Below are 11,741 nucleotides of genomic sequence, written 5' to 3' on the forward strand. Positions count from 1 at the left end.
ATTATTGAAATTAACCGCTCGAGCTTCAGAACAATGGTCATAAAAAAAAGAAGAGTTCTATCTGTGAAAACTGTGTAATTACTTTATTTCAGAAGTGCGACCTCTGTTGACTAAACACAGTTCGCGCAACCTAAGATATCAGGTTCCGAGACGTCTAACTGGTTATCACAACGAGAACTGTTCACGTATGTCATTTTCCCGACTGCCAGATTTTAATGAATGGGAATGATAACGATCCAAACCACGTGATAGCCGGTGTTTTGTATACATCCGGAAAACTGTAGATTGTGAAGCGGAAACATTGACACAGAAAATGTGTTTACATGTCCATGTGAAAAGGATCTGAGAGTCGGTTGATCATAGGACAAAGTGAGTAAATAAACACAGTTGAGTTGATTTAATTTCTATTGAAACAAAATAAGAACTAGGATTTGAATGTAAAAATGCCCTCTGATCTGACTCTCTGTCTGTTCGTTCGTCGGCGCGCCAAACTTATAACTAAACAACGAATGGACCCGTCATGTATCGTATGTAATGAATGATGTAGGGGGTAGATCGGAAAAGTTTCCGTATGGCGCCACCACTTTTTCATTCGATATGAAATAGTATAGTATCTAATTTACCTCAATGAGATATCCCTTTTTGTAAAAATAAGTGAGGATAACTTTCCGTATGGCGCCACTACTTGTTCACCCTTTTTTACAAAAAGGGATATCTCATTGAGGTAAATTAGATACTATATTATTTCATATCGAATGAAAAGGTGGTGGCGCCATACGGAAAGTTATCCGGTAGATCAGTGAGTTTTACATGCTGTAATGGGTACTTGTGTATTATAATTAATTAATTAGGTGGGACTTGCTTTTCTGGATCATCTAACCTTTAAAGCCATTATACACTTTCGGTACAGAACAAAAAAAAAGTTCACAGATTTACAAATAATTTACAGGAGAAAGACTTCTCTTGAAATCTTGTTCCATGAAATGCTTTACTTTTTGAGAAAACAATGTATATTATGGCTTAAAAATAAAAAGGTTGGAGAAAATAATTGAGGGTAATGAATTGAATGTGATGAGAGGGAAAATTAAGTTAAAAATTGGGATCTTTCCGTATCACGCCACCACTTTTTCACTAATTTTTTCACATAAAGGTATCTCAATATTAAGCCTATTCGCTATTGCAGCTGCGCATGTCCGTTACTGCTGACAACGCAATTTGTTTATCTCCCGTGACCTTTTGACAGTACCCGGGTTTACTGTCAAAAGGTCACGGGAGATAAACAAATTGCGTTGTTAGCAGTAACGGACATGCATGGCTGCAATAGCAAATAGGCTTATTGAGGTCAATTAGATAAGTACTATATTTTTTAATATCGAATGAAAAAGTGGTGGCGTGTTACAGAAGTCAATGTTTCCATTATTTTTAAATTATGCTTTGTAACACACCCACTGGGTGACCCAGTAACTTGGGCGCTGTACTCCTTTTTTTCCCCCAGCCAGCCAGACGTTGTCATTTTCGGTTGCACTAGCGCCCTACTCCTAGAAGTATGAGGTTTGTTCTCCCACGTCGAGACGATAGCGGAATGAACCCCATAGTTCTTGGAGACCTAGCGCCCCAGGAAAATACTGTGGGTCTAATGAAAAACTAAAATTCTCTATGACCGTCACACAAAAATACCCAACGATCTACCTTCAAAACCGCCTATAATGACCGATAATGACAAACTTCGAAAACAGGAGTACAGCGCCCCAGTTACTGCTTTTCGAAAAACTAAAATTCTCTATGACTGTCACACACAAATACCCAACGATCTACCTTCAAAACCGCCTATAATGACCGATAATGACAAACTTCGAAAACAGGAGTACAGCGCCCCAGTTACTGCTTTTAAATAGCTTTTTAATACAGGTTGCATTTGATTAGCTTCCCCTGGTCGACCCAGGTGTACTTATCGGGGTGAGCCCTTGCCACGCAATGACTCATGAGCTAATCGAAGGCCACTTTCGCCAGCATTCACACAATGCATCTTGGGACAGCTGACCCGGAACTACTTTTAATTACTGTGCAAAAAAAAAAAACTTTGGGTTCACCAAAAAATCTTGAAATTTATAATCTTAGGTGAATCTGCAGGCTGCAGCGTTTTAAAACTTTTGTATGAGCCCACTTTGATACTTGTAATGTCGCTGTTTTATTGGTGAAAATGTGTGTGTCAAACTTGCTGAAAGTGCCTCGCTGAATTACAACCAAAATGGTGGCCATTGAGAATTTTTTTTGTCATGACGTCATGCACCTTGGTTAGCCTCAAGTGACCCGCCCTACATGCTGGGCACTGACCCGGGTTGACCCCCGAGAATGGCGTAGCAGATATGCAAATGCACTGAGGGAGACCTGGGTTGACCTGGGAAGCTTAGCAAACACACCCACATTTTTGTTGGTCTCCCATCTGCACAGGCATGACAGTGACTTTAAAGCGTGGTTAGCCTAGTGACAATAAAATGATCTGGACTCCCACCTAAATAAATTTCTGTGGGAACCAGAAATAAAGCAAAATTTAAATGAATTTGTAAAGACATAAAAAAAAATATTGTTTTTCTTTTAATTTTCATTCTAGTGAAGGCCTGAAATGTTATGTGCTTTTACAAGATGGCACAAAGATGATGACTTAACAGTATAAGATTTGGGATATTTGTGGATTTAAAGGCAGTGGACACCATTGGTAATTACTCAAAATAATTATTAGCATAAAAACCTACTTGGTTATAAGGAATGGGGAGCTGTTAGAAACGGCTCCTTCTGAAGTAACATAGTTTTTGAAAAAGAAGTAATTTTCCATGAATTTGATTTTGAGACCTCAGACTTAGAATTTGAGGTCTTTAAATCAAGCATCTGAAAGCACACAACTTTGTGTGATAAGGGGTTTTTTTTCTTTCATTATTATCTCGCAACTTCAGTGACCAATTGAGCTCAAATTTTTACAGGTTTGTTATAAATGCATATTGAGATACAGAAAGTGAGAAGACTGGTCTTTGATAATTACCAATAGTGTCCAGTGTCTTAAAACTTTCTGATTGGACCAGAAGTGAAGGTCAAAGTGGGGGACTATGGGGTCACATCTGGAACAGTGCTGTCGGCTGCAAGATGGCACAAAGATATAACACTGTGACATGTGGTTTAGAAGATGTAAGTTTGTTAAAAATAAACTTTGAAATAATTTAATTTGACACCAGCTATGATGAAAACATGTTTTTCATACAAAGTTTTTTACCAACCAAATTTTCACACTTTTTTAGAGCCATGGACAAAATGTTCAATTAATTATATTATAGTGATGAAGTAAGCAAGGTTTGGTCAGTTTGACAATAAATGCAAAATGAGTTTGATTTTCGAGCTCAAAGAATTGTTTGTTCACAACTGTTGCTTTCAATGACCTGGAAAAACGCTTTTTGAAATATTTATATTCGTGTATAATAGGCAGCTAAATTTCACTTAATTTGAAACATTGTGTTGTTGAACAACCAAATTATCTTTTTTTTTCTGTTGGAGCAATGGCTCTTTTGTTACCCAAAATTCCAATTTCATATGATTCTGTGTGACAGAAATATTATGCAAACCAAAGCCTAGGCCCTATTACAAACTTTCTCTATACTCAACTTTTTTTTGGTTACCACCTACACTGATGTTCAGACACCCCTAATATTTTCCTAACCCTAAACCCTAAACCCTAACCACAATTCCCTCCCTGGTGTGCAGATTACTGAGGGGCTGTCTAGGATTGTTGGAACCCCAGGAACATGGGACAAACCCTTTCATTCTGCTATCCACACACTGTACACATCCGTGAAAACTTATGTATTCTGACTATTTAGATTGTGCACTGAAGCATGGAGGTAGACTGAAGCAAGCTTCCAGAACGAGAAAGAAGTGAGCTGTTAGGACTATAAAGAAACGATGACATCATCATAAGAACTGCTCGATCAAATAACTGCGACAGAGAGCTTTTAAAAACACAATGTACATATTCAACGCGTCAGTACTACCTGTGCATTTGTTGAGCTGAAACCTCTCGAAGTTCCACCACTTCCAAAGAAGTTCTGCAAAGAAGAAGAAGAAGAAACACACAAACCTGAGACCAAAATGGAGATTGGGAATGCTGAACTAGTAACTGACACAGGCAAAGCATCTAATTTGATGATACTTCAAGACTATGCAAATAGTAATGGTTTAGGGGCCAGTGGCCGTTCACCCATAGGCTCCAATGAATCTTACCAGTTGGCGCTGGATATTGTTGGGTATGATGGATTGAAGCAATACACACTCAGCGAAGTTGCCGAACACTGGGAGTCAAAGTCCTGTTGGATTGTTCTTTTCGACTTTGTTTTTGATGTAACCAAATTCTTGCATGAGGTAAGAGACAAGTCAAACAACTTTTCTTAAAAAAATAAAATGTCTAAAATGTCTGGGACTGAATAACAACTAATGACCCATTTTACACTAAAGTTCACCTTCTCTTGGGGGGGGGGGGACGACACCTATACATGTGTCAAAGGCATAGCATATACACCCTTTATTAAATTGAAGTTAAATCTTTCAAAACAGGAATTGTTTCTCAAGTATTCATAAACTTGCCTCTGGCAATACAGCCAGTGGAACATATGGTTCGCCAAACATTGGTTCTACTAAAAAGGGGACAATTGATGTTGTGTCAATCATGGGATATTTATGCGAATCATTATATTATTATATTCTACTGTAAAAAAAATGTATTTTCAACATAACTATTTTAAAGACAGTGGACCCTATTGGTAATTGGCAAAGACCAGTCTTCTCACTTGGTGTATCTCAACATATACATAAAATAACCAACCGGTGAAAATTTGAGCACAATCGGTCGTTGAAGTTGCGAGATAATAATGAAAGAAAAAAACACCCTTGTCACACGAAGTTGTGTGCTTTTAGATGCTTGATTTCGAGACCTCAAATTCTAAACTTGAGGTCTTGAAATCAAATTCTTGAAAACTACGTCACTTCAGAGGGAGCCGTTTCTCACAATGTTTTATACCATCAACCTCTCCCGATTACTTACCAAGTGAGGTTTTATGCTAATAATTATTTTGAGTAATTACCAATAGTGTCCACTGCCTTTAAAGCAAACTACTGAGTAAAGCCTGGCTATTAGGAAGCAAATTTGGCTGTTTTTTTCAGCGAGTGTTTTGCAGGAGATGAACACAGTTCAACTGTTCAACCGAATCTGTGGCGCCAATATTCTGATCGCATTCGAAGGAAGTATGAATGCATGAATGCATTGCTTGATACGTGCACAAATACTATAAAAAAAACGAGTTGTTGTTTTGTTAGGTATTTTTTCCAGTACAATCCAGTCCAGTTTGTTTTGATAAGGCAATGACAATGCACATCAGTGATTGGGAGGTCTTCAAAAGTTCAGATGCTTTTTTTTTTCAACTGGAATTTTTTTAAACAAATGTTTCTGGGAAGGGGGGGGGGTCAGGTGTAGGTACTGGTATATATTAACTTTAAAGTTCATTAGCTTGAACTGAAGTCATAATATAATGAAATTTGTCATAAAATTATTTGAAGCTTTAATTCATATTTAAAGTAACGATTATCTTTTTCTCCCTGTCAATGTCCCCCATTAATGCTTCCGTAGTTTTTATATATTTTTTAAGTGAAAATTGTGTATCCTCTACTTTGTATTTTAATCAACAGCATCCAGGAGGATGGGAAATATTGATGGAACATGCAGGTCAGTAAAGGTTCAATGTTCAAAGGTTCTTTCTCTATTCTAATCACAAATCGGCCATGATATTCTTTCTACTTAAAGACACTGGACACCTCTGGTTATTGTCAAAAAGTAGCCTTCACAGTTGGTGTATCTCAACAACTTTATGTGGTTGTCAAAGTTGCGAGAGATGATAATGAAAGAAAAAGCACCCTTGTCACACGAAGTTGTGTGCTTTCAGATGCTTGATTTCGAGACCACAAATTTGTGGAAAATTACTTCTTTCTCGAAAACTATGTTACTTCAGAGGGAGCCGTTTCGCACTATGTTTTATACTATCAACAGCTCTCCATTACTCATTACCAAGAAAGGTTTTATACTAATAATTATTTTGAGTAATTTCCAATACTGTCCACTGCCATTAAATCTGATTTCCGTTTTTTTATTTTTTTATATATTTTCGAAAAAAAATAATTTGCACTAAAAAAGTAAACAAAACTGATATCGATTAGCCTGGGCTCGATTTTGCAAAGAGCTAAGATTGATCTTTAGTGTTAAGCAATCTTAACTGCAAAGTGTGGCCAAACTGATTAACTGTTGCTGACAATTTGGACACAGTCCTAGTCAGTCCTTGTCAGTTCGAAAGCTTCAAGGATTTGGGAGGGTTTTTAGGATGAACATTAATTGTTTAAATTCATGATTATTCATTTATTCAAATTCATGGTCATTCATATTCATTTATTATAATCCAGGTATTGATGCAACACTTGCCTTCAAGGGTAAAGGTCACTCAGAAATGGCTCACAAAATGCTGCTCAAATATTGCATCGGACAGCTGGTCAGGGTAAGAATCAAACTAAGCGACAATTCATTAAAAAATTCTCATATGCCTCCTACCTAACAGTGTACTGGGGTCCAATTTCATAGAGCTGCTTAAATTAAAAAACTAGCTAAGCTTGATGAAGGTATGCTTACCAGAAAAAGTTTACCAGCCAAGCTACCATGTCATATGTTCAACTTGTGACTGGTATCCTGCTCTTTAGTGCTTAGCAGACAATTCTGTCCAGGTAATGATCCCTTTGCATATGATGTCACAAGTTTAAACAGCGCTCTCACTGAGGCAAAGGCCCGCCTGGAAATACAAACGCTTAAGGGCAAGGCCACTTTAGGCCTTGGAGTGAGCAGGCCTAATGTTATAGGCATCAAGGCCAGTAGATACGGCACCAGAGTCAAAAATGTAAGAATAGAAAAAGGCATGAAGGCCATTACAGTTGGAAAACAAAATAAAACCAATATGAATTCTAATGTTCCTTTCTATTGTTTTCTTTTTTAATTTTATTAAAAAAAATTAAACAGTATTTTGTAATAACTAGTTAGTAAATTCTTTGTTCAACCCCAAAATCATTTAAAAATTTACACTGTGAGTTTCCATTGGGGTCTATATTGACATTCAAGTTAAGTTACCTTACAAAACAAAACCCCAAAACACTACATAACATCAAGTGGTTCATTGTGCAGTTATGGACACTTCTTTTTTTGAAACATAACTCCATGCTCCAGAGAAGTCCAACACCATATGGTAACTCAACACACTAACTGATACCAGCGCCAATGATCCATAACAAACTTCATGTCAGTCAGAAGTTTCTTGTTTTAAGTTTTTAACCACATGGCAGCCTCATCAAGTGAATACCATGCACAAAGAGTAGCTCAGCACGGCAAAATTATGCTTACCAGTAAAAGGTTACCAGCCAAACTACCATGTCCTGTGTACACATTGTGACTGGTAGCCTGCTCATTTTTGCTTAGCAAAAATGAAATTGTCATGCCATATTTTCTGCTTAACGACCCTGGACCCCATTGGTTATTGTCAAAGACCAGTCTTCTCACTTGGTGTATCTCAACATATGCATAAACAAGCCACTGAAAATTTGAGCTCAATTGGTCGTTGAAGTTGCAAGATAATACTGAAAGAATAAACACCCTTGTCACACAAAGTTGTGTGTTTTCAGATGCTTGATTTCGAGACCTCAAATTCTAAACTTGAGGTCTCGAAATCAAATTCGTGGAAAATTACCTCTTTCTCGAAAACTACTCCACTTCAGAGGGAGCCGTTTCTCACAATGTTTTATACTATCAACCTCTCCCCATTACTTGCTACAAAGTAAGGTTTTAGGCTGATAATTATTTTGAGTAAATACCAATAGTGTCCACTGCCTTTAAGCAGTTCTATGAAGTTGGGTCTTGGTAACCAATCTATCTATGACCCTACACAATCACCATTTTTACAAATATTTTGTCGTTGTTTTGTTTTGCACAGAGTGAGAGGATTTATTCAAGCTGAATTTGTTTCTTCGTTGCCGCTGAAAGCTGATGCATCAAAACAAATGTTGGAATATAATTGTTGTTTAATATTGGTTGCAACCAAATACAAAGTAATACATTTGAATGAGAATATTAGTTTGTTTTCTGATGGCTTAGCATCTGTAATGTTGCAGCTGAATTTGTTGCTGGTTAGAGTTTTTTGCTGGCTAGCAAACATCAAGCATATGAAAAAGAAAACAAATTTAGTACTAAATATTCTAAAATCACATTGGGTTTTTGAAACCTCTTACCAAAGACATGACAAAGTCCCCTTGGAATGTAAACCCCAGAGGTTTGCCAAAAGGAGGAAATGAATTTAAACATATCTCCTGAACTTGTGATCCTACCTCCTTGCAGGGCCCAATTTCATAGAGCATAAAATTTCTTCCTTGATAAAAATCGGATTACCAGCACAATTTAAATTCGTGGCATATTGCTTGTTACTGGTACTTAGCTGCTGATATCCTTAAAATCACTTGGAAATTTGGTTGGTAATCCTGTTTTTATCAAGGAAGAAATTTTATGCTAAGCAAATTTTTGTGCTTAGCAGCTCTATGAAATTGGGCCCCGATCTTTTTGTCAGCAATGTGTCTTACCATTTGTTCCCATGACAATGAATCTGTTGCCGCTTATTTCGACTTGGCTTCTTGTCTGTGCTTTGAGGAATACAAGATTGCTGATAAAAAAATAGCAAATATTTTGTGAGTGATATAAAATTTGTGTATATATAACTTTTAGTATTTTTATTATATTGATACCATAGTACTGAAATAAGGGTACTGTTTTTGAAATACATGTGACTTTTGGGACTTTTATAAAAACCTGTTTGAGGCCAATTTTTCTCCCAACAGACCACCTTAAAAGGAAACCTAGAAGCCATTTTTTTTGTAGCAAAAATGTTCACAAATTTAAGAGGTACTAATTTGTTGTTGTGAATATTTCTTTTTTATATTTATAACCAAAAAGGTTAACGTATTTGTTATAGACACTGGACACTATTGGTAATTGTCAAAGACCAGTCTTCTCACTTGGTGTATCTCAACATATGCATAAAATAACAAACCTGTGAAAATTTGAGCTCATTTGGTCGCCAAAGTTGTAAGATAATAATGAAAGAAAAAATACCTTGTCACACAAAGTTGTGTGCTTTCAGATGCTTGATTCCGAGACCTCAAAATCAAATTCTGAGGTCTGGAAATCAAATTCGTTGTGGAAAATTACTTCTTTCTCGAAAACTATTTAGTACCTCAGAGGGAGACGTTTCTCACAATGTTTTATACCTTCAACCTCTCCCCAATATGTTGTGGTAGCACCATGCCTGGTTTTCCTGGACCGATCGGCAGCAAATTGCGCCACAGCACCTTGTAAAGCATTACAAGGTGTTATCAGAATTAGGTCTCATAATTCAAACCCTAGTCCAAAATCTGGCAGGAAATACTGTATGTTACGGCGCCATGAGGTTTGTGAAAGGTAGAGTTTGTTATAAAAATAAGACATTGTTTTCTAAAATTGATTGTTATTATTGTGGTGTTTTTTTGTTTGTTTGTGAAATTCATTTAATTTCAGTGACCAAGATACAACACAAAACTAAATTTTCTTGATAAATAAGTTGAAGTGGTCCATATCTTTGCCTTTCCCTACCCCCCCTCCCCTAAACACATAAAAAAAAAGATACTAATAATAAAGAGTTATAAAGAAAACTTAATATAGCGCTTGATGAAGAGAAACAAAGTAGGACTCAGCCCAAGGAGAATTTCTATGCCATGGAGTTATATAATAGAACTAAACAAAGGGAAAACAAAACCATTTGCATGGCCCAACAAGAAGCATTTTGGCCTTTGGGGAAAATGGTCTGATACTTGAATTGACCTGTAATAAAGTTTGAATTACTGTGTCAAGGAAAAAAATTATGATTTTAACTTTTTGTTATACAAAAAACACAATGTCCACAGATTTACACTAAACTACACAGTTTGAAGATAAGGATAGAAGAAAGCTTCCCTGAAAATAATATGTGCTGGAGTGCTGTAGTTTTTTGGTAATGAGTAAAACAATGTCATGAAAATAATTTTGGTCTCATGAGACCAAAATTATTTTAAGCATTTACAAACATATTTTCATGACATTGTTTTACTCATTTCTCAAAAACTACAGCACCCCAATAAGTAATATTTGAAGGGAAGCTTTCTACTATCATTATCTTCAAACCATGTAAGTTTAATGGAAATCTATGGACGTTTTGAAAAAGTACCCAAATCTTTTAAGAGTTGTTTGGTAGATTGTTTAGTGTAAAAATGTTTGGCTTTGTTGTTGGTTGCACTGAGGAATTTGAACTGGTAGGGTCTAATTTGGTGGCTCTGCTTACTGCAAGCACAGAATCCGCACTCTCAGAAGCAGGGAATTCGTCATTTTACATCAAGGGCATTTCACAGTCTACGGCAGGGAATTATGCATGTTTGGATGTTACGGTACAGGCATTCTTACACAGTTAGCGCATAAATTCAGCGCTTTTTTTGTATAATGTGAAGATGGTGATGGCAGAATTAGGTGATAAGCAAAATGATGAACGGGCTTGGGTACCCTGGTTGTGGCTGGGCATTTAAGGGCACAAGAAAACATGAATATATTTCATGATAATGGTCCCCATTTTGTCAGTAAAACCAAAGAAAAACTTGACATTTTTATGGGTCTTAAATCGTTACCAATATCGGCTGCATGTCTCTGAGAAAGTAAATGTTTGAACTTCACACTCGGTACCTAATTCTATGGGCCCCGAACTGACTAAAGAACTGCTTTTAAATGCTAGTTGATCATGATATGGCTCCATTTTGTCAGTAAAACATGATGCTGACATTATTTGGATGGGTCTTAGACAACATCATCACCAATGGCTGCACGTTTTAAAGACACCGAACACTGATGGTAATTGTCAACGAATAGCCTTCACAGTAGGTGTATCTCAACATTAGCATAAAATAACAAACCTGTGAAAATTTGAGCTCAATTCGTCGACAAAGTTGGAAGCTAATAATGAAAGAAAGTCGTTGAGAATGACTTCTTTTTTGAAAACTATGTTACTTCAGAGGGAGCCGTTTCTCACAATAATTTATACTATAAATGTCTCCCCATTACTCGTTACAAAAGAAGGTTTTATGCTAAGAATTATTTTGAGTAATAACCACTGTCTTTAAGAAGAAAATGAATTTTCACTCTGTACCTGCTTCTTCATGGGCCATCTCTGACTGAAGAACTCTGCTTTTAAAATGCTTGTTGAGGCATTCTACCTCCATGGTCGAGGGTTCAGGTCCCACTAGTTGAGGCAGTCTACCTCCATGGTCGAGGGTTCAGGTCCCACTAGTTGAGGCAGTCTACCTCCATGGTTGAGGGTTCAGGTCCCACTAGTTCAGGCAGTCTACCTCCATGGTTGAGGGTTCAGGTCCCACTAGTTCAGGCAGTCTACCTCCATGGTTGAGGGTTCAGGTCCCACCAGAGTCTACTCTGCATCTACCACCACAGTGTGCTCCTTCCTCCCCATCCAAACATGAGCCTTATGTGCTCATGCAGACAGCTAATTTAAATAAGTGTACACATGGCTGCACACTGGAGTGACTTATAAAAGTTATATTACTGCAAAGACTTC

General features: G+C 37.0%; 1 protein-coding gene across 1 annotated transcript; it reads left to right on the forward strand.

Annotated features, from left to right (window-relative positions):
• The first annotated feature begins 258 nt into the window (after nucleotides 1-258).
• On the forward strand, nucleotides 259-9,156 carry LOC117288746 (cytochrome b5-like). Its single transcript, XM_033769573.1, has 5 exons — nucleotides 259-369; nucleotides 3,867-4,404; nucleotides 5,725-5,761; nucleotides 6,490-6,581; nucleotides 8,058-9,156. The coding sequence occupies exons 2-5, from the start codon at nucleotides 4,135-4,137 to the stop codon at nucleotides 8,079-8,081; spliced, it is 423 nt and encodes a 140-aa protein (XP_033625464.1). The 5' UTR covers nucleotides 259-369; nucleotides 3,867-4,134; the 3' UTR covers nucleotides 8,082-9,156.
• Nucleotides 9,157-11,741: the final 2,585 nt, after the last annotated feature.

Source organism: Asterias rubens, chromosome 4 (assembly GCF_902459465.1).
Source record: "Asterias rubens chromosome 4, eAstRub1.3, whole genome shotgun sequence".
Taxonomy (NCBI): Eukaryota; Metazoa; Echinodermata; class Asteroidea; order Forcipulatida; family Asteriidae; genus Asterias; species Asterias rubens.

Coding starts and splice junctions, on each gene's coding strand:
- LOC117288746 (XM_033769573.1), top strand. CDS start 4,135: ATGGAGATTGGGAATGCTGAACTAGTAACTGACACAGGCAAAGCATCT. Junction 4,405..5,724: donor TAACCAAATTCTTGCATGAG/GTAAGAGACAAG, acceptor TTTAATCAACAG/CATCCAGGAGGATGGGAAAT. Junction 5,762..6,489: donor AATATTGATGGAACATGCAG/GTCAGTAAAGGT, acceptor ATTATAATCCAG/GTATTGATGCAACACTTGCC.